Source organism: Eublepharis macularius, chromosome 5 (genome assembly GCF_028583425.1).
Source record: "Eublepharis macularius isolate TG4126 chromosome 5, MPM_Emac_v1.0, whole genome shotgun sequence".
Classification (NCBI taxonomy): Eukaryota; Metazoa; Chordata; class Lepidosauria; order Squamata; family Eublepharidae; genus Eublepharis; species Eublepharis macularius.
The window spans coordinates 99,441,019-99,467,213 of record NC_072794.1 but is presented as its reverse complement, the minus strand read 5'-3'; the positions used below and the strand labels follow the sequence as shown (position 1 = coordinate 99,467,213).

The 26,195-nt window shown below is 45.7% G+C and overlaps 1 protein-coding gene across 1 annotated transcript in view; it reads right to left on the bottom strand.

The window, feature by feature from the left end:
- Nucleotides 1–25,169, bottom strand: part of SLC6A9 (solute carrier family 6 member 9) — a 57,124-nt gene extending 31,955 nt beyond the window's left edge. Inside the window, exons 1-2 of the mRNA XM_054980643.1 lie at nucleotides 24,858–25,169; nucleotides 18,122–18,268 (exon numbers count right to left, since the gene is read on the bottom strand). Coding sequence (XP_054836618.1) covers nucleotides 18,122–18,151 — 30 coding nt within the window. The 5' untranslated portion in view covers nucleotides 18,152–18,268; nucleotides 24,858–25,169. The remainder of the gene's footprint in view (nucleotides 1–18,121; nucleotides 18,269–24,857) is intronic.
- Nucleotides 25,170–26,195: the final 1,026 nt, after the last annotated feature.

The following is a 26,195-nucleotide window of genomic DNA, read 5'->3' as shown; positions in this document are numbered from 1 at the left end:
CTTAATATATAAACTGCAACCATGCAGCAATGGCTCCCAAGGTGTGGGGCAGACAGTAAACCACACTGGTGGCAGTGACGAGCAGTTCTGGTTTCCATTGCACATGCAGAATCCCTCAGGAGCTGGCAGGCAGTCTTAGAAGCATGGGCTAGAGTCCTAGGGACTGGGAAGGCCACATTGCGGGAGCTCACAGGTGCCCACCAGAGAATGAATACTTACGTATCTTTATAAAAGGTTGTTCCTTCTATGACCTGTCACACCTCCAAGCATCCAACCTTCAATACAAGCCTCCTGGTATCATAAAGCAGGTGGAAAAGCAACTAAGGTGCCCTCCCCCAATGTATTTATGTGCTGGACCCCTGCACCACCAATTTATGCATCTCCACCATCATGACAAACAGCCTGGCAGGGATATGTGAGGCACACTGAGCTTGGCAATTCCTCACCTCTTGCCGCTGTCTCCCTGGGAGCCAGCACAAAGAGGCTTTGACAGAGTGTGGTTACCAGCTTTCACTGAATCTCCGGCACTAACATCTCCCCCCCCCCCCACAACTTGCTGTGGCAGTCACAGCCTGCCCCCTCCCAGATGCCCTGCTCTGCACATGCATGCACACACGCACACACACCACATTTACCAGCCCCATCCGAAAGCTGCTCCCCCCTTCCCCCAGGGCTTTAGGAAAGGCTTCACACTGACCTGTTCTTGGGGGCAGGGTACCCCTTGTCTGCTCATTCCTGATATCTCGGGATGTTGCTAGAGCTGCTGCCGTTTGCTCCTTTCTTCACATCCAGCCCTGCTGCTATTGGGGCGATAATGTGCTTGCCTCTTGCTCATGAACTTGGCATTACTCTTAGCTCAGTTCCTCCAGCACCATGCTGCCCCCGCCTGCCCAGTGCTCAGCACCGCCCTGCCTAGCATGCATCAAAATCTTCTCCTGCTGCTGTCTCTTGTGGAAGGCAGGCGCTCTCAGCCCCTGGAGATCCCAGCGGCAGCTCTTTCCTCTGCTACTAAGATTTCACTAAGGTGGGCAAAAGGTGGCTCCTTTCAGGTTGTTCAGTTTTCCCTTCCTCTGCCAGCACACTCTCATATACAAACTGAAATGAATGACCATTTCCAGAGGGAGCCTAGACCAGTGGTTGGATCCCAACCCACGCTGCCTTCTTCCTGCTAGAGGCCAATGGAAGCTGGGGCTGGTAAGGCAGTGCCTGGATGGATCTGCATCTCCTGCAACAGCAGGACCTAAATGGTGTGAGTTTGTCTCCAGAGTACAGGCCTTGCTGTCCAAGGCACTAAGCAATATATGGAATTGCTATTCAGAGGCATTAGCACACGGTCATTCCTCTCCAGCTACTAGGGTTGGCAGCCTCCAGGTTGTGGCTGGAGATCTCCTGGAATTACAACTGATCTCTAGGCCACAGAAATCAGTTCCCCTGGAGAAAATGGCTGCTTTGGAGGGTGGACTCTATGGTATTATACCCTATTGAGCCATTGAGACCCCTCCCCTCCCCAAACTCCACTCTTTCCAGGCTCCACTCCCAAAATCTCCAGGAATTTCCCAACCTGGACCTGGCAACACTATCAGCTACACTCCTCATTTTGACATGATGGACCAATTGCACCCACATTCCAATGCACAAGGCCCATATTGCAAAGAACAATTTTTTTTCACTATCTAGAGAGTTAACAGTATTGGGACAACAAGCAAATCTGAGAAACACTGCAGAACTTAATACTTATGTCTCCAGTTAAGAGAGTAAAACAAAGGAGTATCACAGCAATGATAGATAACAAAAAAGAAGAAGAGAACCCCCGCAATAAACACTTCATAGGGAATAGAAGTTTATTGTGGGGGTTCTCTTCTTCTTTTTTGAACTTAATACCTAGGCAGGAATCTGACTTACCTTAAGCCAGGCCTAGCATGTTAACATTCCCAATCTCACATTCAAATAAACTTCACTCTTCCTTTCTAACACCAGCTAGAAACTGAGATTGAAAGAAAAGGAGTAGGAGATTTCACCTCTTGTTCTGCCCTGCATCCAATACTGACACGGCCCTTTCCCGTCTGCCCAGCAGGCACACTGTGATGAAAGAGACAGCTCAGCCTGACCTCATACTAATGAGGCCTCATTAGCAGCATCCAGCTGTTGCTGCCCTTCCTCTTCAATTAGCTAACATAGGGAGTGGGGCTGCCTCAAAGATGGGCTCAGATGGGCCCCACAGTGCCTGGGCAAGGAGCCGGGCATCAAGGAGGGAGGGGAGCCAAGAAGAGCTCTGCCCACCCCCTTCTTCTCAGGCCGCAATGGAGAATTTCTTCAAGACAGCCGGGCTTGGCTCCTTGGAAGCAGGAATACCTGACACAAACAGAAGTCTTCAGCTTTGCTGGATATGGTGGAGACATGCATCATGGGCTGGATCTGATTTCATAACAGCTCATTCACACTGCTCACATAGCCTCTCCTCACTTGGCTATTTAAGTCTTGACCTGACCCACCAGTGGCCTCACAGGGACATTTCTGCCTGCACACACCTGTTACAGGGCATCCTAGAAAGCCTAACCAGTCCCAGAGCTTAGAAGAAATTGGAGCCACACAGAGGCAACTCTGATACTTGTACATATGCAGCTCCAAAACCAGCTTGAGCTTTAGCCCCCTCCAAGCAGGCCCAGTCTGCTTGATGGTATGGCCTCCAGAGATTTAATTTCCTAATGGTCACAACCAATACTTTCCCTCCCCTCAGCAGCTCTGCTGTGGGTGGGTGTGTTCTGTTGACATGTCCTGAATTGCCAACCAGCTCTCCTGCCCAGTCTCACTCAAATGCTAGCCATTCAGCCAATGAGACTTCCTGATCAGACAGTACAATGGAACCAGAATGCAGGGATGCAAAGCACAATGTTCCTTACGTAAACACTGAGATGGTAAATGCCTCCTAATTCCATAAGTTCAAACAGTGCATTTTCTTATCTGGTTCCAGGTCACTGAGTGAATAAATCAGAGTTTAGTAAAGTTCCTCCATGTTGAATCTACATCTCACCATCTTCAGCTGCATGAGTTCCCTAAAACCACACAACTGGGAGGAAGAGCAGCAAGAAGTGCATCTTCATTGATCCAAGTAGGAAGGGGAGCCTGTTCCACCCTGTTATTCCACTCTCCCATCGCATGTTGTTCTCTCTTTGCGGTGGGAGCATATCACATCCTTTCCAATAAGCCCTTCACTCCTCTTTATATCATCGTATCGATTCCCATGGTAATCATCTGGCGACCACAGAATGAGCTGGATAGATTGTTAGGGATGATAAAACCAAGGACTTCATATTTCCCTTAGATCTGGGCTATTTACAGAAGCCGCAAGAACTTGACCCTCAGTTTTCCTTTTGCCTTTTGCTCCCTGCCTTGTTCTGTCCCTTTTGTGATGCTCCTGCCCCCTGCCTCATGACAGAACACTAAGCATCCCCACTTCTCCATTATGGCTTCAAGCGCCCCAGCTGTTTCATGAGCATCAATGGCCAAGGAGCCCAGTGAAGCATGAATGAGACAGCGAACACAGCAGAGAAGAGTGGCAAAAGAGAAAAAAGGGTAGAAACCAGATGGAGTCAAGGGGCTCGACATTGCTATACATGGATGGGGCATAGTCCAGCAAAGAGCTGCCACTCACTGCCACACATGGGAGGGGCAGTCAGTGCACAATGCTTGCTTAGAAACAGTACCATTTTTCAAAATCTACTTACAATATTGCTGCAGAAAACCCAAAGGAACCTGCCAGCAGCAAACTCTGATCCAACAAGAAGGTGAAGCTAGATAGGCCAGGAAGGATGGGAATCCTAGCCCAGGAAAAAGCCAAGGAAGCCAAGGGAGATCTATGCATCTTGCATAATGGTCTAAGGGAAAGTATAGTCAGCTCTTCTGTTCTCCAGAAACCCAAGATCATGGCACTAACCCTTTAAACAAAACTATGCTTGGATTATGGGAACAACATCCAATTGTGGAGAGCTACCTATGATGACCACCACGCAAAAGGAGCATGCCCAAACTCCTCAAACTGTGTGTCATCTTGGCCTGGAAGGCTACATCAGGTCAATGAGTCTTGTAAAGACCAAATCTTAGACTGAATAGAAAGCCTAGTCATTCCTTTGAAAATGGTAAAGTGGTCACTGTGCATAGTCTGTCTTCAAGAATTACCAAGTATCCACTTCTGAGCATAGTGTGTTCCAGAAAGCTAGTAGGAATTAAATAAACATCGGAATCTCCCCCCCCACACACACCTTGTTCAGTGGAATGCCACTATTACTGGTACCAGCGCTCAAGGATCTTGAGCACAGAAAGGCCTGTCCAACACCAACTTCCTGAAGATACCAGGAATTCAACATGGAATCTTCTCCACGTGCTCTGCTGCAGAGCAACAGGCCCTTTCCGTTCCCTGAGCTCGTCCACACCTTGTGTTAACTTACAGCATAGCTTTGTTTTTGGGAAGCCCTTCTTCTTCCCTGCGTCTTCCTCAGTTTCCCAGCTGTAGTCACAAGAAAAATCTTATACTCTCCGTCCAGAAAGGGGGCAGTAAGGTTGGAAACTTTTTCAAATTCTCAGACACATGGGATTTTTCCAGCTTAAGCTATGAGGTCCACAGATGGACTCTAGCCAAAAGGTCATTTCCTACAAGCAAAGGAAGTCTGTGAAAGGGTGCCAAGAGAGGACATGCAACAGGGGTCACAGTTAAAACAAACAAACTAGAAAGATGGGCATGCAACTCCAGTTTACCTTTTGTTTCCAGTAACTAGCTCAGAAAGAAAATGCCGGCTGTGAACTGGAAATGTGGCTTTCACCACAGGAACAGTAGAGAGGCCTGCTATTTCTATTGAACCATGTGTGTTTGAAGGGAGGAGCATATTAACTTCCAGGAAGGAAGTTGCAAAAGACAGAATGATTCTAATGCAGATGAGTTCTGAACATACTCCTTATTACACATATGTGAGTTCAATAATACCGCCCCCCCCAAGCATCATTGGAATAAACTGGCTGTGGGTTTTTGTAGGACAACAACAAAGCACTGAACGCAAACACTTTCTCACTTTCAAATGGCACTGGAGCTAAAGCAGCAACATTCAGTCTCCTTTACTACTCCATGGGTGTGGAATCCCAGGCATCCGTTGAAATAACTCAATATACTAAACTTACGCAACATTTTTTGTGTGCATACAGGAACTTCATCAACCACAGCTACTGAAGCGAACTGAAATGCTTCTTGTTGCTACAAACATAACAAAGTGCTTTTCATTTCTGATGCTGCCTGAACAAAACAGCCAGCAATATGTTTAAGATTAAAACCCAAAAGTATAAATGTAAACCAAGTCCCAACCTGCAAATAGATCCAGGGGAGTTAGCCGTGTTAGTCTGTAGTTGCAAAATAGTAAAGAGACCAGTAGTACCTTTAAAACTAACCAACTTTATTGTAGCATAAGCTTTCGAGAACCACAGCTCTCTTCATCAGATCTGATTACTAGAGAAGCAAACAAGAGGGTATAGCTAAGGTCACCATATGGCTGTTTTTAGCCCATAAGTGAACCGTACTGTTTAATTAACCTGTCTCTTTACAGAAAACATGCACAAATACATCTTTTAAAAAAAAAACAGATAACACAAGGGGTCATTTAGAAAAGATTATCACATTATTAGAACATCTTAGAACAACTACAAAAAGTGTAAACTTCAAGTCAGATAAAGAGATTAGATAAGACATATGTAGTCCACCAAGGCTTTTGATACTTGAATTATGAATTTTATATAACTTATAAAGTGATTTTATGAGTTTTTTGTCATAAAGCAATATGCAAGCTTTGAAGACAATACAAAATTCTTCTCAGGTAAATGAAGAGTTCTGTATAAGTTAAAAACTTGCCTGCTACACCAACAGAAAGTGATCCAATAAAGGTTATCAACTTGTATGTGTTTTTAATTCTCTGGTACCCAGCTGGCAGCAAACGTCTAAGCCAAAACAAAAAAGATGGATGTGTATTATTTAAAATATCTTCCAGTATTAACTCAACCGTAAAAACCTTGAACAGCTTGAAGTTATTTAATATTCCCAAGACGATTTTTTTTTCTTTTTGCCCTTTACATGAAAGAATGGTGACTCAAATCTATTTTCTTTGTATCGGGGAACAGTGAAATAGAGCTACACTTTCTGCTCTAGAGACTCCCAGGAGGAAAGGTATGAAAGAAGCCTGTTCAGTCTATGAGGGGTTGCACAAAACATTGCAATCTAAAGCTCAGAGAAAGTGCTTGATTCAGAGAGATGAACAGAGAAGACCTCAAAGTGCACCACTGTTACAATGCAGTCTGTGTATTTGCCCAAATCAGTGTAACTATTGGGGAGGGGGAATATAAGAGTTTCCACCAACTGAGAAAGAATGGGTGGTGGTGGTGGCCACATTTCTGGCCCTGAATGTGCTGCGTTAAAGAACCCAGGCACACTGCAAGTGCAAACTAAACTATCTAGTCCAGAAGAATTGATAAATGAAATATTCCACTTTACAAGCCATGTATATATACAAAATCGCATTTACTTTGGTCAGTCTGACTTGCTCTTTTAGTGTACTTTAATGGCATGAACTAAAGTCAAGACAGGTATTCCGTAAGGCTCTACAGGGAAATGACTTATACATATGGTACAAATTGCACTCACTCACTCACTCACTCACTCACTCACTCACTCACTCACTCACTCACTCACTCAAACAATCGCAAATGACACACATCATATAATATTTAACAAACCAGGAGCATCCATTCACACATTGTAGAATAACACAAGCCTCAAGGATCCGTCTACAAACTCTGTATGCAGACATGATGGAAACTCTGAATTATTCATTTTGCATTTACTCAGTTAGTGCGGATTCTACTTGCATGCATAAATCAGTTCCCCAATCTATTGCTGTCATAGACCCAGTTTTGATCTATTTAAGCCAACATGCTTTTTATACACAAATCCAGCCTTGGGATCAACTAACCAAACTTCACATTGGTGCTTTACCCAGAGGAATAGTCCCCAATTTGACACACATCCATATCTAGACATATAAGGATGCCTGATTAACATGAAACTGGAACTGAATTCCTCTGCACCTAACTGAAATCTATGTATCTTTTCCTGAATTAACCAGGGAGCTTCCCAATATCACTCACTATTCTCGTCCTGAAGATCTGTATCCACTAAGTCAACAAGACTTAGGTCAAATCCACATTACTCATTCTAAGTCGCATGTTCCCCGCATTCCCCACGCAGTCCCGAGTGCCAGTCACATTACCTCATTAAACAGACGCATTTCATTCGCATTTCTCCTGAATATGTGGTCACAGGTTTTCAACGGGAGTTTCACGGTGGCCGTGAACGGGCCAACGCACAATTTACGCGGTTTTTTTAAAAACCACCACCCTTCGTGTCTCTCCGGCCGTTCCAAGAGTTCCTATTGGCTGATTCAACTTGCAAGTGCTCCGTAGTCTGCAAAAGACTGTTTTTGACTTCATAGCATTGGATTTATTGATTATGCTGTTTCTGAATCAAATCTGGTAGTTTCAAAAATCATTTTGGGGTGAATCCATCCTCAGAACAGACTTGCAAAACTTCCTTTTTAACTGTTTTTTATTTTTTTTATTTTATATTACTGTAATATCGAAATGACGAAATATCGAAATAATGACACTCCAAGGAAGTGAAACTTCAGTAAAATTCAGGCACTAAACTGTCCTGCATAGGAAATGCCCACGAAAGCATTTCAAATTTCCAAAAAAGAAATGGGAGAGAGCCATCAGTGCTGTCAGTGGGGGAAAGAGAGGCATCATTATCTTCAATGATGTTTCTTTATAAGGCAAGATCGAAATAACAGAAAAGTGCACTCAAAAATTTTTTTAAAAATGGGCGGGAAAAAAAGGTCCCGCCCAAAAAAGCGGTTTTCGAGCGGCCGTGTGACCGGAGGGACGCGCGAGAAAGACGGATTGGAAGCAGGAATGTGAACGAAGAGGAAAAAATAGCGGATTGGAGGCAAACGGAAGATATCCGATAAACATGCGGGTAATGGGTGAATGTGGATTTGACCTTATTGGCAACCACAAACTTTCTGAATAACCTAGAGCAAAAGAATGATCTTATATAACAAAAAAGTTTTATTTAGGGTAAAAAAAGAACAAAATGTAAAATCAGGTATATAAGAAAACAAATATAAGACTAACAAGCTAACTTAGGGCCAAATTAGACATTCTTATGGCATTGTCCTAGTGTTACAATGCAAATCATGTTGATTTCTCTCATAAGGGAGATGGGGGATATTTCAAGTGCAGTACGATGGGAGAAAAGGAGGTACTAAAGTAACCAGAATACACTCTCTCCCATAAAACTGCTTTTTCTCTTGTGACTTTATGAGTTTGGATAATGATCCAATTAACATCACGGTGGTTAGATTTCAACTTGGATAAGAACTTTTGATTTCATTGTTCTGAAGAAGAAAGTTGACCAAGTAAAGCTGATTCACAGCTTTGGAGAAGAGGAGGCTGAGGGGAGGCATCACTGCACTTCTTTAAAAAAAAGGCTGTCACTTAGGGGAGGAGAGGGAGCTGTTCCTGTTAGCCACAGAAGATAGAATTCACAATAATGGGTTTAAACTACAGGAGGGATGGTACCAGCTGAATGTAAGGAAACATTTCTTCATGTTAAGAGTAATTCAGCAGTGGAACCAACTGTCTGAGGATGTGGTCGGTTCCCCTTTATTGGCAGTCTTCAAGGAGCAGCTAGAGGAATACTTGTTGGGGATGCTTTAGGCTATTCCTGCATTGGGCAGAGGGTTGGACTAGATGGTCTGTAAGGCCCCTTCCAGCTCTATGATTCTATTATTCTAACTGGTGGCAGAGAGTGGCTTGGTTTCTGCAGGCGTAAGGACCTCCATTCATGGAGCACACCTTCTCCACCCCACTCCTTTGGGAGCCTGAAATGATTCTGGGAGGCATTTTGGGCTCCCATAGGAAGAAAGAGGGGAAATTGTGGTCTATAAGAAGTTATTGTGCCCACAACAATTTATTATTGAGACCATTAGTCATAATAAACTTTAGATGTATACATTAGACAGTTCAATAAAGCATATTTTTTTAAAATAGCATATTTTAAAAATTAGCTACCCAGTTTGGTGTAGCCAGGACTCTAATCTGGAGAACTGAGTTTGATTCCCCACTCCTCCATTTGAAGCCAGCTGGGTGATCTTGGGCTAGTCATAGCTCTCTGGAGCTCTCTCAGCCCCACCCACCTCACTGGGTGTTTTGTTGTGGGGATAATAATGGCATACTTTGTAAACCGCTCTGAGTGGGCATTAAGTTGTCCTGAAGGGCGGTATATAAATCGAATGTTGTTGTTGTTGTTGTTATTAATCATTGTCTGACAGCAACATTGAGTGGGTATGCATCTATACAATCCACACTTAAATAAAGGAACAGAGCAAGCCAAAACCTTAGTATTTGACTCTAGCAAGTATTGAATGAGAAACCAGCAGAAGTGGATGGAGACATGAACAGCACCTTCCTAAGCAGAGCTGCACCCTTCTAAGCCCATTCCTTTCAATGAACTTGCAAGGGTATAGATCTGCTAAGAATGGCACTGTAAAACATCCCTGGAGCAAGCTGAGCTGGACTACAACAATGATGACAGCCAGTATAGGCTTGTCCAACCCATTGACAGGGTGTGGCTCAGGGCCAAGTCAGCATATGGCGATCACTTGGACCCACTTGCTTTTCTAGGGCTGCAGCCCACCATGTACTTTCCTGGTAAGGTAAAAGATCAGTTCATCCAAGGAAATCACTATTTTGTGATGAAAAACACCAAAGCCCAATATATAAAACAAGCTAAGCAACAGAGAAATAAAGGAACATAGGTTTAGTATATATGCACTTTCATACATGAATGTTTGCATATGTCTACCACAGATTGGCTTGTATAGCTTTTACTCTCAAACTGATGAGAGTTTCAAGCAGCATCTCCCATCATATGGGCTCGTGACAGCACACTGATGGAACCACATACACAGCTACCCAGATATTCAGTTGTGCCTCTAGTTACATCTGGCACAGTCCTAGCTGCTTGTTTGTTAGACCAAAACCAGTCAGCTCAAGAAACCTGCCTCCTCACTCGCCATACAACCAGGCTGGGAATGGGAACACTGGGCTAGAAGCAAGATTGATGCATTTTTGATAAAGCCATATTGTACAAGCAGAAACCCACAATTATTTAAACTAATTATGCACACATTTTAATAAACATACACTGCCCACAACATGCATAATTGAGAATCTATTTTTGAAGCACTTTGCAAAATTTGGAATTTTATGTTCAGATTTTTTTATGGGAAAGAAGGCCTGGGAAATGGAGGGAGGGGGGTATATCTATAAGGGAATGGAGTTGGGTCCTGTGGCATGCAGCTAATAGCTGTACTAAAGGAAGAAATCTTGGCCATCCCATATCTGATGCCACACACTCACCTCAATTCGTACTGCTGCCCAAGTTCCCATCTGTATCTCATTTATTCTGTGCTTTTTACTGCATGGCCAACATGATTTCAGAGTTCCCTCTGCAGCCGTGTATGATGCAAACTTGCATCTTCAAAGCTTCAATACACCTTTTGCAAATGCAAAATGTATATGCCAGCATCACAGCAGAAGCCTAGTGGAGAAAAAGCTGCCAAACCCAACAGTAACAGAAGAAGTGTTATACCAGAACCATTTTCTAATATCAAAAAGCTGCATATGTAAAAATTCTTTTAATCCCTTTTGAATCTTAGATTCTTCATTTCTAAACTGAAATCTAGGATCCTTGGGATTTCATTCCAGTGCTTGGGATTTACATTTCTTGCACTGAACAGGTGAGGTGATTAATGTAGTTGAGCCCTGTGAGCCTAAATTAGGCTGTGGAAGTCTGAAATACAGACAACAGCTCTGGTGCAGGCATGATAGGCCTATTTCCCAGGTATGAGATGAGGTCTTACCTGGCTACCTCATTCACAGGTGGTAACTGTTGCCTGTCATTCCACGGGAGGATAAGGAGGTGGGGTGGGGGGAGAAGTCCAAGCCAGACACACACATCCTCAGGCGACTTTCTCAGGCCCCGCTGACAGCCTGGCCTCAATTCTCCAGAGCTGCTCAGGCAGAAAATCGCCTTCAGCCCCCCTTCCCCTGCTCCCCCTTATTATTCCAGGCAGAGGCACTTCCGCAGTCCAGTAAAGACTCAGCAACCACGGTGGGGGGTGGCTTGGCCAAGGGCCAGCTTGCATGAGCCAGAGATTGCTTCTTCAGCCTCCACATCCAGAAAGAAACTTGTCCCCTAACTCTTGTACCCCCACAGCCAAGCAGAACAGAACCCCCTGTGCAGCCAATGGCATATGCACCACTGATCCTCGTCCCCTTGCCCTCACTTCTCAAAATTTCCCCAGCAGATGCTGCAAGCCCCCAAGCAGCCAGGAGTCAGGAGCTGCTGCTGGCAGGGGCTGCTGTGCAAACAAAGGCAGTGGCAAATCCAAGGACAAAACATAATGTCCTTAAAACGAGCAAGTGAGAGTGTCTGGCACTGAGTTGTGTTGGGAAGTGCCCCCCTGGAGAAGAAACATACAGACACACACACAAACCTCAGGTACTGTCAGGACAGGAAAGGGAATTTGTGAGTGGATTTCAGCACTGCTGAAAAAGGCCACTGCCCCAAAGCCCAGCAAGCTCTTATTCTCTGTTTAGCACCCTCTTTCTGATGCACAGCACCTCCTGATGGCTCCCTAGAGAATCAAGGCTCCCATTGTTACCAGGGTTTTTTCTATACAACTTTGCCATCAAATACTACCCCAGTAACTGGTGGCTCCTCCATGCTATACGAGCCCTGATCTTCGTGAAGGCAGTCTGGAGGGACTTAGTAAGCTGGCTGGAATCCAAGTCTTGTTCATCTGGACTCCTAACATAGTGGGTCAGAGCTATTTTGCTCAGGTTCAGCACATGTTCACATCTTAACATTTACAATGATGGTGTCCTTTGCAAATGCCTGCAAGCCATAACTAAAGGAAAAAGTAGGGTCCTAGAAATCTACAAATATGCTGTTGGCTCTTAAGATTTTTTTATCATTTCTGTTACCATAGAAAGGAAAGGGTTCTGCAAATCTGTTTTTAGTGTATTTGTCTCCTGCCCATCCTCCAAGGAGCTTAGGTTAGTGAATTTTGCTTGCCCCTCCTTCATTTTATCCTCACAACAACAACCCTGTGAGATAGGTTAGAGTGAGGGAGAGTGAACAGCCCAGCTTCACTCAGCTTCATGGCAGAGTGGGAAAGTCCAGCCATCTAACAAGTATACCATACCGCCTGTTAGCTAGGCACCTGAAAGTTCTTTTCTCATCCCTGGTCCAAAACGTTTGCATTTGATGCAAGTCTAGATATTGGAGGATTCTTTATTGTAATCACTAAACTCTAGCAAGAACCAAAACAAAATGTTCCAAAACTGGGCTGTGGCCCAGTGTCCAGGGGCACAGTAACACCCAATAGAGCTGTTTGCTACCTTGATTACCTCCAAATTTCCTCCACCTTCTTCATTTTGGATTGAATTGTTCTAACAGTCTTTGCCCACAAAGTGTACTGACACGGCTATACTCTAGATATACACACTCTTGATAGTAGGTCTGTACCTCTCCACTGAGAATGAGGTTCCCTCATGTTTTGCTTTCTTGAAAGATGCATTGGAATGAATTCACCTCAGTTCACCATTACCTGGGCTAGTTCAGTTCTTCTCCCTATTTGATCATCCTTTTTCCTAGGTAGTACTCAGCATACGCAAGATGGCTTGACATCAACACATGGACTTCACCCTTAAGGACCAGGATGTGTATTTGACCCTTAGGCAGAAGTGGAGTCAGGCAAATAGTGGATGGAATTGGTTTTACAGTGAAATCCTAAACTGAGTTATTCCAATCTCAATCCATTGAAATTAATGGATTTAGACTTGAATAACTCTACTTAAGATTTCAATTTCGTGACAGAATTTCCCAAAGAAGGAAATGGACCTTCTAATTTTGAGCATATCAGATTAGAGATTTATCATTCATCTAAGAAAGTTGCTTCAGCAGGTGTCAAGGTAGGAAGGTGACCCACTAGAGCATTTGTGTTTTTAACTGTTTTTTTCCATATATCTCCCTTTTTTTTTTTACCCTGCCTGTTTATCATCCACAATAAAGTGGATGATTTTGGTTACTTATTGTAAATAGACAGACTGCCTACGGGACATGACATTAAGGTGAATTGGCCAATTCAGAGGGATTTTGTCTTTTCAGAGGCAGCAATCCTTTTTCTAATTCTTCTTGGGTACCTAAGTTTGAGGCAGGCACACAGTTCCTCTTTCCTGGAGCATAATAACATGGTTAATACAGACCTTATCCTGAGGCTCATGATGTCTGGAGTCAGTGCTAGTACCAAGAAAAAGGAACTGGAATTCATGCCAGTTTTGAGGAGGAATGGGACTGACATGGAATAGCGGAGGGGATGCAGTACATATGGGGATTCCCATTGCAATACCCGTAGGCACCATGGCACTTGCCAGTGTGTTTCCTTGTCTCCACTTCCTTCTTGCCCAAAGCAAAGAGTTAGCCTGGGCTTTCCTCCACCAAATTGGAGAAAGGGATGCTCCAGAAGACCCCAGGAAGCAGCACCTTTGCATCTGCAGTAGCACCATTTAGAAATAGCTGCCTACATTATAGGATACATGACATAGAACCTCCCAGCGTTTGGGGATTAGTTCTAGTCCCATAGCAACTCCTTTGTTGTGGCACTCACTTTGTGTTCTTAAAATTCTGACAACAGGTTCACTGAGGTTGGGGACCTCTGATATACAATGTTTCAACAATGTTTAGGCAGGTTTCAGTCCTAGGTGATATGCCTATGGCCTTCTCTCTCATTATAGTGAAGGAATGGATCTTTCCTTCATCCCCTTGACATACTTTTATTTTTTAGAGTTAAGGAAAACCCTCTAGCTCCAGTAGCAGAAATGCCCTGCACCATCCTGCATATAGTCCAATGGGTAGCTGACTTGGGCAGAGGCCAGCTAGAAAAATGTTGCTGGGACACAGACACCTGCAAACCTATTGATCCATTCCACTGTATAGATGCTGTCACCAAGTGAGGGGGGAATGACATAGAAGAGCTTGCTTGTAGTTTTGTGCCCAGCTTGTTCTATATTGCACAAGTACTGTGAAAACTGTAGTAGTTTTCCACTTCATCAGACTGACGCATGCCATGTCACTTCAGGTAAAGGTAAATACCCCAAGCCTTGGCACCTCTGGGCACTGGAGGTGCCTGGCCATAGCAAATATCAATCCAAACAGCAGTCTTCCCATCAGCAATTTTTGGGGGCAAGTTGACAACAAAGAGTTCATTTTACTTCTACATACAATAGAGGATTTCATTTACTATAAAAGTCAGACTATCACTACAAGCTCTGTATCTTAGGCCTTCCATTCTCTATGGCCTTTATGACCTTTAAAAAATACTTCTTTGCTCCATACAACTGCCCATTCCAAACCAGTATGGGAAATATATATATATATCCAAAAAGTTAAAAAATATTGTGACAGGAATCTTTCCGTTGGCTAGATACATTTATTTGTGGCTTTAAAAACATGTATACCAAAACCAAATGCATTTTGGCTGTGAAGCCTTCCTCAATGATTGAAATGTTTTGTATACTATACAAATATATCAATTGTATACCATATACTGTGCAATCCTAAACAAAATTACTGTAGCCTAAGCCCATTGAAATCAATGGACTTAGACTGGAGTAACTCTGTTTAGGATTGCACTGACAGTATATTAATTGAAATTACAACATGCCTGACCAAGACATTAAAATAACATCAACGGCATACAAGAGAAACATATTCATGGAATCTCACTCACTCATTCATGAATCTCACTCTGTTGGTCTAATTAACAGGTACCATCAGAAATAAAATTTCAAATATTAGTTGTTGATGGGACCAACAACTTTCTTTATACATCAGGTCATAATATTATCCAAATGCTGTGTAGTGCCACTCACAGGAATCAAAATACCGAGTCATAGGAAAGATTCCTGTAACATGTGACATTTCCATGTGTATAGGTGTATTTTAAAAGACATGTTTATACTAGGGGAAGGTACTTACATATGTATCCAAATTGTGGTATTTTAAATACATGGTTTTTAGAGTTTGATATCAATTAAAGACTTTGAGATTTAATATTTTTTAGTTTTTGAATACATACCTTGTTATTTCTACACAAACAGGTTTTCTTGCTTCAACCTTCCTGGTACCTGGTTTCTTTTGGTTTGAAACTGTTTTCCCCACCCTTGTTTCTGTCTGTGCATTGTACAGAACATATAAGCCCCAAATAATGGTTCCTGGAACCAATTTCCAACAAGTGTTAAGAGATGGGGAATTTATTAGAGGAAAAACTCACCCCCAACTTATTCACTAGCCCTAAACTCCATTGCCACCTTACTCTGATTTACATGAAGGTCCCAGAGTTCTTTTCCTGCTTTATGTCATATGAAAGTATTAGGACAGAGAAGTTCCAAAACAGCCCAGGAGAAATTCTCTTCGGGGAGATAGTTCTAGCTGCGCAACCGCAACTGGGCCAACATTCACTTGAGGAAACTAGAAAAAAAGGTGAAGTAGGTATTAACAGCAAAACATAAGGAGTGGTGGGGGTGATGAATAGATTCTGATGTACCATTAGCCACCCCCTTGTGTCTCTCTTCCCGGAAATGTTTGTGGCTGTCAGATTGGGACATTCTGTGCCAGGTTGTGTTTGTTTATTTAGGCATGGATCATAGCAAGCCAAGTTACAGGAGATCTAATAAAAAAATCTGCCCCGAAGTAATCATTAAACTCCCCCCAAAAGGATCAGAGAGAGCTGATCCAAGGCCCACAGAGGGAAGCTGTTGGCCCTGAGATGCTATTCCTGACTTGGGTTAGGGGATTAATGGGTGATGGGTTTATGTTGCTATTTCAATGATGTCCAGGCAGCTCAATGAGGGGATTAGCTCCTTCTCTGTGACCAGAAAGTTCCAGGTGGCTGTCCCAGTGACCTAGACACCATATAGTCTATGGGAACAAATCCAGGCCTCCAAAAGTAGGTGAAATAGGTAATGACTGAAGGTTATTTCTGACTTACTCCCCTTTCCCTGCCCTAGAAGCATCTATAAGCATCCTCCCCTCCCGCCCCACCGAAAACATCTGGCTCCCAGAACTGATTAAATGTTGACTCAGAACTGATTGTCACTGCAAGACTATGCTGGACCCTCCCTGCTACATATCCCACTCTCTCTGCCCTGGGGCACAATGATACCTCTAAAGGGCTCCAGACCAGGAGGCAGAAAGCTAGAAGGCAGTATAAAGTGATATCAAGGGAAGAAGAAAGCAAGATTGCACAAGATAGTATACATTATGCATCCAAAGAACAGTGGAAGCTGTGCAACCGGAGCAGCACTCTTTGTGTTTGTGCATGTGCAAACATGTGTGCACATTTGTAGACCTGCTGGGACGTTTCCTAAAGTAGTGTATAATGTTGAAAGAGCCAGTTGCCAGACAAGCATATGAAACAGAATTCTTTTACACTCATTCTTTGCTTTCCAGATCAAGCCAACCTGGGTTGCAGCACCACAGGTGGGCTGGAGCATCCTTGTGTACCACCTGTGTTCACTGAGATAGAGAATGGCTAACCTGCTTCCCAGGCAAAGCTGCCTTCAACTGCATGGGTATGAAACAATTTGCTGCATCATTACAACCCCTAGATTCAAAAAGGTGAGTGGGGAAATGCATTGTATATGGATGTGTAAAAAGCTAAAATATGTTATTCTATATACGAGGAAGAAAGCATGCACTCACATCCAAGAGAAAGAAAGAAAGGACATGAGTGCTCTGTGTATGCATACATGAAGCTGTTCAAGATAATATGAAAGAAAAGTATCCAACAGCAATCAACAAGAAGTGCTCCAGGGCACGTGCCTGTGAAATGATGTAGGAGAGAGTAGTGCTGTTTAGTCCCGGAGTGCAAGACCTTGTGTATGTTTGCAATCTATACATGCCACAGCTATCCAAGCTTCCCCTTCCCCCATGTGTCCCAGGCCTGAAGCTGGCACGGTGCCCCCTGGCTGGGGTGCAGGCTATTTCAGGCGCCTCCCGGGAACCTCGCTCTCAGTGGATGGAGAAATCAAAAACACAAACAAAGTAGCAGTGTGGTGGGACCAGGCTTTTTTCTACCTGATAGACTGTGTTTCTCCAGCAACGTTTGGTGACTTTGCAGCACTTTGGTGGAGGGAGGGGAGTGATGTCACATGTACTTTGGAGAAGCAGCCTGATTCTGGTGAAGTTGGCATAGGAAAGGTCCATTTTTCCTCTCTGTTCCAGGACCATTAGCAAGAGATGAAAGAGCAATGGGCCAACAAAGACACTACCCCATGATGTACAAGATGAATGCAAACAATCTCATAACCCCCTCCACTATCACCAATTGTCTGGGACTTTGGCACACTCCAGTTCTCAGGTCCACCTCCTGCATGTCCATGTGCATACAAAACCTATCAATCTGATCTCAGTAGTCCTCTAAGGTAGCAGTATTCTACTATTATGGCAACAATTCACTCCCACTGCAATCAAGCCCTTCATCTCCACTCCATCCATGATCATCATTTTACTTCAGTTATTAGAAGTCAGTTATCAGTCCCAGAACATTTCCTTCTCCCTGCTTGCTCCGAAGCAGGCCTGACAGGGCAGGTAAAATCAGCCGGGAAAGGTGACTAACAGAGGAACCTGCACACAACATCATGCATAATGGCCATACTCTTAAGGAACAGAGGACCCCAGCTGGAGGGGCAGTTAGGTATGATAGAACCAGGAAATTCTCATGATTCAGCACAGCATAAAGAAAGTAAGACTTTTTTTGCAGCCAGAAGGTCCAGGAACTGCTCCATCTCTGTCCCAGGCCATTCAGTCCCATGGCTTCCCCCATGCCCAAGAGGCAGTACTGGGTACATTCCAACTCAGACTGGACATTACAGAATCCACAGGGGATCCCTGCAAACTTACCAGCAACCCCTCACTGCATTTTTCTGCCATGGTTGGGGGGTTATGATGTGAGCACCCACTTGCCCACTGTCCCGTCTTGCTGGCTATACTTCCCAGGCTACACAGCGACCTCAGATGGCAGCAAAATTACACCAAAGAAACAGCAAGCTGCAGAGGGGAAAAAAAGGGTACAGGTCAGAGAATGGGGAGATTTGCTTCTTACACCCTAAATATCCAGCAGGAAAAATCCACACCAACTGGGTTCTCCATTAATACGAGGGCTCCTGCAAACTGCTTATTTAACTGCAACAATTAGACTGTCAAAATTAAACAAATACCCAAAGATGGTAAAATGAGCAGGGCTGGGAAGGTCCCAGAACGGAGGAGAACAAGCACCCTATCTGTCCCATTATTCCGAATCCTTTCAGCCTGCTGCCACCTTTGAAGTGGGAAGAGGCTGCAAGTATTACATATGGCTGGAAAAGAGCATAGCTAGTGCTCTGGGCAGCGGAAGTCTTCAGGGCACTGAGCATGTAGAGGGACACAGCTGCCACCAAGGACACAGATGGGAAGCAATTGCCTTCCACCCTGGTGCACCCAGTCACGTTCTGGGCTGGCTCGGCCATTGTGCCAGAGACCAGGTGGCATTGCCAAGCAATGGAAGGGGGAAGGAAATTGTCCACCCACTCCCTAGTACAATATAAAGCAGTACGGGAAAGCAGCTTCCTGGTCAGCTAGCACGAGTATGTGTGCGTGTGCGTGTGCATGTGCGTGAGAGAGAGAGAGAGAGAGAGAGAGAGAGAGAGAGAGAGAAATGGTATGTGAATGTATATACATCCATGGCACCCGGCTGTCCATTGCCCAAAATGTCCATAGTATAGAAACAGCAATTTTTAAATATGGTCATGATGGGCACAATATTGCAAGTAGGGAGGGAGCATGAGGTGATTTCTTTGCATTGTAGCATATGGGAACAGGGTGGAGTGGGGCGGTTTTAAGTGCCTGAGTTGGTAAGATAAGGAGCTGAGCATTCCCCCACTGTGATCTCAGGAACACAAACTCTGACAACTGCTCCTTGTATGATGAATGCAGAGAAAGAAGGGGAGAAAAAAATTAAGCAACCATAGACCTTCATTTGGTCTCTCAACACATGGGGACCCAAAGTCATGTTATTCTGTTGTTTGGTCTTTATTATTTTGTGGCTCAAAGGATGCATGGAGGTTGACGCTACTTCATATCCAACCCCCACAACTGAAGGGAGACCCTTTTTAAGGTTATGAAACACTCCCAATGGCATACCTTTTGCAAGGAAAGAGCCCTTTTTCAATGAAGGACTATACAAGTACCCCACTCCCCTGTGGGGGCACCACTGCTACCCTTCCCCCTAGAGGGCTGACTCAGAAATTTGTGTCCATTAGGGGCCAAACTTCATCTCAGACTCATCACCCGGCCTCTAGTGAGAGCAATTTGGCTATGTAAATAAACCAGTTAGAGTCCTGGATGCCTCCTTCTTCCTTGGACACAACTAGCATATAATGGGAGAGAAGAGATAAACTAGCACCCAAAACAGACCTTGAGAACCAGTCAGATGACACAGAACATCATTCATTTCCCATAAATCCCTGTGTCTAGGAGCCCGCAGTCAAATAGAAACTTTAGTACCATTAGCTCCCCGATCCAAAAGTATAGTTGAATGTGACAGTTTCAGGTAGATGGTTGAAATGTTCTGTGATATTGTAGGTTTTCGAGAGAGGCCAAAGACTGGGATGGATGAACTAACAGGGCAGGTGTACTAATTCAGTAGACCATGATGTGGGAAGTGGAGGGGGCCAAGAGCTGTTTCAAGCACTGGAGGCTGCTATACCCTCACGCCTGACTTTCTATAAATACTGACTGTATGTAGCCGACAGTTCATAAACTTGATCGAACTGTACTTCAGCTGTCAAATTCTATGAAAATAATTGTGATCACAAATTGGCAGAAACCTCAGGTCCTTGAATATTTCATTGAGGGACAATCACAGTAGCTGCCAAGTGGCATACACTACAGGAAACAGCAGATCCCTTCAAATAACTCAGTGCTATGCCTTTCCAGGTTCTAAGACAGAAGTGGTTACACTGTAAGATATGAGACAATTGATTTCTGAATTCATCAAAGAGCATCTACGGAACAGGGATGCTCAAACAAGCACCAGTTCAGCTTACATACTGTTCACAAATTGCAAATAGAAGCCTAGGCTTGCCAGTCCCCTGGTGGGGGCAGGAATCCTCTGCCTCCAGGGGATGCCCTTCACCACCACTCAACAGGCCAGCGGGGGGGGGAGGTGCAGGAATGTGGTGATGGGGGCAAAGTGTGCTCCTGTGCACTTTGGAGTGCCCCCGTGTAATTTCTAGTGCAATGTGGAAGCACTGGGTTGCGGTGGGGGCCGACTGAGTAAAAATCAACCCCCAATTTAGTGTTTGGGGCCAATATTTACTCAATTGACCCCTGGCACAACCCATTACCTCCACGTTGTGCCTGGAATGACATCATTCTTGGTGCAACATGGGGCTCTCTGGAGTGTGCGCCACTCCCTCCATGAACCCTCCACCCCCCATTTTCACCTGGCAACCCTGAGAGACCTGACTTTTTGACAATCAATTTGACAGTTTGTTCATCTGTTCATCATAGGATTGTCTCACTGTATTTCTTACTAACCATGCAGAGCAGTGCAACTGGCTTTTCATGTAAGCGCATTCTCACGCAGCCCAACTGAGTTCTACTACACTCCTATATTTGCTGTGTAAATGCTCTGCTAAGCAGACAACTATTTAAATATACTATCAGGTCATTCACAAATCATATAAATGACTCATCAATGAATCGTGTGATTCAATAACATCCTACCCTTCAGTGTTCATCTACATAGTCTTTAGTGGAGCTAATGACTGCAATCTTCTTGAATCAGCAGTGTCTTTGTACATGCGCAGTGTTGGGAAAACCCAGTGCAACCCGGTTCGGCAGGCATTCACAACTGCTTGGCATGAATGGAACAGAACTGAGTGACTAGCTCACATCGGATCGCCATCTTTGAATACGGTAAGTTCAACAGTTGAATATGTTTGCAGCAAAATTTGTAGCATCCCTACAACAAACAAGCAACCTAAGCCGCCAGAAATTTTCTCTACACGACATTGGTTCTTATGATTCTGCTGTAATTCAAGATCACTAATAGCTCCAGATTAATACAAAGCAGAGGGTGTGATCATGTGTGTGTTGTACAGCCCATATCTGAGATGAGGGGTGGGGGAGAAGGAATATCTATAAGGCTGTGGGGATGTGCTCCTGTATGGGGGGCAATAGTATGAGGAGGGGGAGATTACTGAGGTGAAAGTACATAACTGACAGAAGCTCAGATATTAAAACTGGATATGGAATTAAAATTGGGTATGGAATTCAGCATTTTAAGGATTTTAGTCATTTATTAAAAAGCAAATTCCTTGCATTTGTGAATTCAAAGGTAAGCTAGAAAGTACATGGTAAAGTCCCAGAAGCCAGAAGGGGGCAATAAGCAGGATTTCTTCTGGGCAGAAATCTGAAATCCTGCATAGCTGCATCCCTCCACGTCAAACATAAAATTATAAGCAAAATAGTCTGATTTACATATTTCATAATTAATCATTAACACAAAATCTGCACAACTTTGTCATGGTGCATTTTTTTTAAAGTTTCAGAGCATAGCTCAGGCTGTGTAATTGCTGGGCGCAGGAATTTTATTTAAGGGAAAAGGCGAAGCTTCTGCTGCATTTCTACTAGGAAATAGGCCCTGTCAAAAACAGTATGCAATGGCAACCTCTCTTCTAGTCCCATATCCTTGCTCTTATTTCCCGAAAGAAATTCAAAATACATCCAGCAAATTTGTCAGACTAGTAAAAATCCAAGCAGCTCAGGATCCTGCCCAGAGCAAATGTACTGAAATTGCTTCCCAGGGTCCTCTTTGCAGTTCCTGGTTCCCTGTTCTACAAACAGGGCCCTGGGAACCAACTTCAGCCTTGTTTTTTTTAAAAAAAGCCAATTTAACTTCACGAAAGAACAACTAAAGCAAACTCTTTTGCCACAAACGGAGTGACCAGGGAACAGAGGTGGCCATGCAACATAACTAAGAAGCATCTGAGGTCACAAGAGAGGTTGTGCAACCAAGAAGGACACTGTGGGGAGGCTGGAACAGAGTTCCTTTCTGCACCAGTGTCCTACGTATGAGGAAGGACATGAAAAAGACACCCTCGAGCTGTCAGGAATCAGACAAGAAAAACTGCATCCTAAATTGGGAGGGAGGAACAAGGTGACACGCAAGGTATTATGTGATACTGCATCTAACCCCACCCCTAGGCTGAAGTGAACTACTCCTCCTCTAGACAGAGACCGGAATGGTGTTTCTCTTTTCATTCTCAAGCAGCCCTTGTTCTGCCAACAAATTCCTGGTGAATTGGGATGCAGAAAAGTTTTCTGCTCTGCCATGCCAAAAACAAGGAAGCGCAATAAGAATACGGCAACAGAGCTGGGTACATCTCACAAAGGGACCTGGAGGAACTATGCCCAGAGATGGCACTGTGTCTCAGAGCCACTCGTCACAGACCCCACACACTCTCAAGAGTGGAATGCCTACCTTGTCTTGACAATGCAATGAGGAACTTCCCCCCCACCCTTTTGGCACAGGATAGGGAGCTCCTCTGCCAATAACATCTCAGCCAACTGAATAGGCTTTGGCAGACATCCATCAAAATTGCAAGGGGATCAGAAGTCCTGTAGGGAAAGCCGGTAAAGTTATCTTGGAAGAGTCTGTAGTGACTTTGAGAAGGGTGCTGGACCCTGTTAAGAGGGGGTGGGAATACATCACACCTTGAAAAGTCCAGGCCCCTGCTCTGCCAAAGTGTTACATTAGCAGGAGGCAGATCTTCAGCTATGTTTGCTACTGATTCACCACTTGAAGCTAGCACAATGCAAGGAATGCTGCCCTAGGTCAGTCTTCCTGGTTATTTAAGCAGCTGAGCCCAGAGCCTGAGAAACTGAGAAGTGTCCAACTCAGTGTGGCAGGATGCATATAGGTAAAAAGGTAAAGGTGCAAGCACCCTATGCAAGCATGAAGTAATTACTGATCCATGCGGGAACGTTGCATCATGACAGTTTCTTGGCAGACTTTGTTATGGGGTTGTTTGCCCTTGCCTTCCCTATATACCAGTCATATAAACTTCCTGCTGCTGCAACACAATTGTATACAATAGGGCAATCTCTACCTTTTAGAATGAGCCCAGGGTTGCACCAGGGGGTCTTAGTCCAGCCACCCTCTTCATCTCAGCTCATATCTGCTGCCCTGCTTTTTTTCCTCCTCACCTTTGGAAATAAAACCATATGCTCTGGAACTCCAAACTGATTATATAGGGTTGTCTTATTAGTTTGTTGTAGCAAAAACAACCAAGAGTCTTGTGGCAAAGACTATCTTTTTTTCCTCCCTTCCCTTTTCTCTATATGCAGGTCACATATGCCATTTCATGTATCTAATAAAATGGGCTGTGTCCTATGGAAACTTATACCATGATAAACATCTTTAAGGGTGCTAAAGATGGTTGCTTCAGCTATCTGGAGGAAGAATACTTTGTGAATGTAAAGTGATTCTGACTGTTCCATTCATTCCCTGCAATCCAGTGGTCTCATTTCTTGAATCTGGAGTGAGTGCCAAGCCCCTTTAGCATGCACATTAGTAGATCTATGACTCTGAATTTGATTTCATGTTGCACATGATTTCACAGCAAGTATCTGCTACTGCACGTGCAGAGGTCTGCAGCAGCAGCCACCCAACCTGTTGCTTATTCGGATTTAAACTGAGGGATTGTTGGACTCATTTCCCTCCATGGCTCCAACGCTTTTCAAGTCTACTCTGCCTGTATGAGAATGTCCAGTGTGCGTATCTATGATCTGATCCCCCGCACCCGCGAAAAGCCATAGCGGTGTTATTGTGAAGCACTAAACTTTGGCTGTTGATATTGGCAAAAAACAAACAACCATGAACTCCCCGCCCCGCAGCTATAGAAGCAGGAGCCGATTCCTAGTCCTGTCTCTATGGGGAGCCCGGAGAGGTATGCGCTTATGCGCGCATGTGTGGATAAGGATTGCCGGAACTCTGAGACAGAACAGCCCTCGCAATACCACCATCACAAACCGCTACCCTAGTGCGCTAAGCAAAGCCCCTCTTTGCACCGGTTGGGTAAGGACACCTCCAAAGAGTCGTACAGCCCCAGAGCAGCTCGGGACACCTGGCCCCGGCAGGTGCGCGGTCCCTTTAAAAGCAACAGCCGGGCAAGGGAAAGGGGGGGTTACATCAGCCGCCACGTGGGAGCCGCTCCAGGCTCCTCCCCTGCACATGCTGGGGTGGAAAATTACAGCGCGCAGACCCCTCGCTCTGGCCCCGGGAAGCGCCCGTTACCTTCACCTTCCTAGGGCCGGCAGCCCCTCTGCGTTCCGCCAGTCCGAGCCACCTCTCTTGTCTCCCGGTATTGGTTCACCTGGGAGCCCCGGGGACCCCTCCGAAGCTCCCGGGCTTCTGGCCAGGCTTCCCTAGAGGACAGCTTCGGGCTGACCACACTGACAGATGCCCCAGCTTGGAAGCGGTTGTGCCTCGGACTTCGCAACTGTGCTCCAACCCAGCGCGCCCCTCCCGGGACACACGAGCACGCGCACACCCGTCGCTGCTTGACAGCGAGACTCCGAGTCCACTCCTTACCTCCTTCTCCATGCCGATCCGGTGGCCGCCTGCCGAGCCTCGCGTGTGCCTCGCCCGGACTTTGCGGGCGCGCTGTCAAGGTGGCTGGCCTCAACGAGAGAATTGCATCAGCCCTCACCGTGCTGCCCGGCCTTGCCTCCGCCAGCAGCTCTAGCGGCGCTCCCTCCGAGCCCGGCTGCGCGTCAAAGGACGAGGGCGGGTGCGCTTCTGTGCGGCAGCAGACACTCCGTCTCTGCCCCGGGCTCGGGGGCCGCTGACTTTAACGAAAGTTTGGGTAGCTCGGCGGGGGAAACGGGCACCTCCGCCCGCCCCGCGCCGGCTCCGCCCTGCCGATCCCGCCTCCCTTGTTGACTGGGACGAGCCTGCCTCTCCGACGCCCCCCGCCCTGCCTCCGTCTAGCCGCGCCGCCACTAGGGTGCTGAGGAGGGGGCTGCGGAGCCCGATGCTCTGCGAGGCTGTGGCGGCGACGGTCAAGCTCCTGCTTGGCTTGTAAAGAAACACTGTTGCCACCCACATCACCGGGGGGGGGGGACGTACGCCTCCCCTGCTTGCAGCCGCTTGGCGAAGGGCCGGGGTAAGCGCACACGCATACAAGCACCTGGGGGAGGGCGTGGACGTACACAGGGCTCACTCTGGGCGAAAACGCAGCCAAGGCCACGCGCGTACTCTGGGAACGGGCGCAGCACGCACAGTTAGGAGCCCATGCACATGCCCGCGCGAGGACCTGCAGTGAGTACCTTTGGCACACTAGTGCACAGAAGGGAAGGCTTGCGCTACTCCAGGCACTCGCAATCGGATTGGAAGGCGTTAGGAAAAACCCGCACGCCGTCAAGAAGCACCTGGCACAGACACAGCCCTCAGCGCGCAAGTATGGGTGGTAGGACTCCCCGAAGCCCTGGATGCGCCCTCCTCCTACTTCCGATGCTCTTGCCGCCGTCATACTTCGCATCGGATGGGCTTTAAGGTGCCTCGGGCTCCTTGTTGTGATCGCGACCATCATATCTGATGGACGCCCAGCCTCTGCGGGCAGCGCCCTGCCGAGGGGGCCGCGCTCTTCTCCAGCTTAGATCCCCTCCCCAGGGGTGCTCGATCCATTCCTTGGCACACGCAAGCCCGAGTGCATCTGGTTTGGCGTGTCTTGTAAAGGCGGCATCACATTTCCAGTCTTGCTCTGCCTCTCAGACAAACACCGGGTTCCCGCCGTCCCGCCCCCTGAACGCAAATTCGCCCCAGATGTCCTTAATCACCCACAGGATAAAAAAGGAGGAAGGAACGGGAAAACCCTCCCCAGTCCGAGCCAGGTACTGTATTTCTGGTTGTGCTCTAGGGTGGACAGAG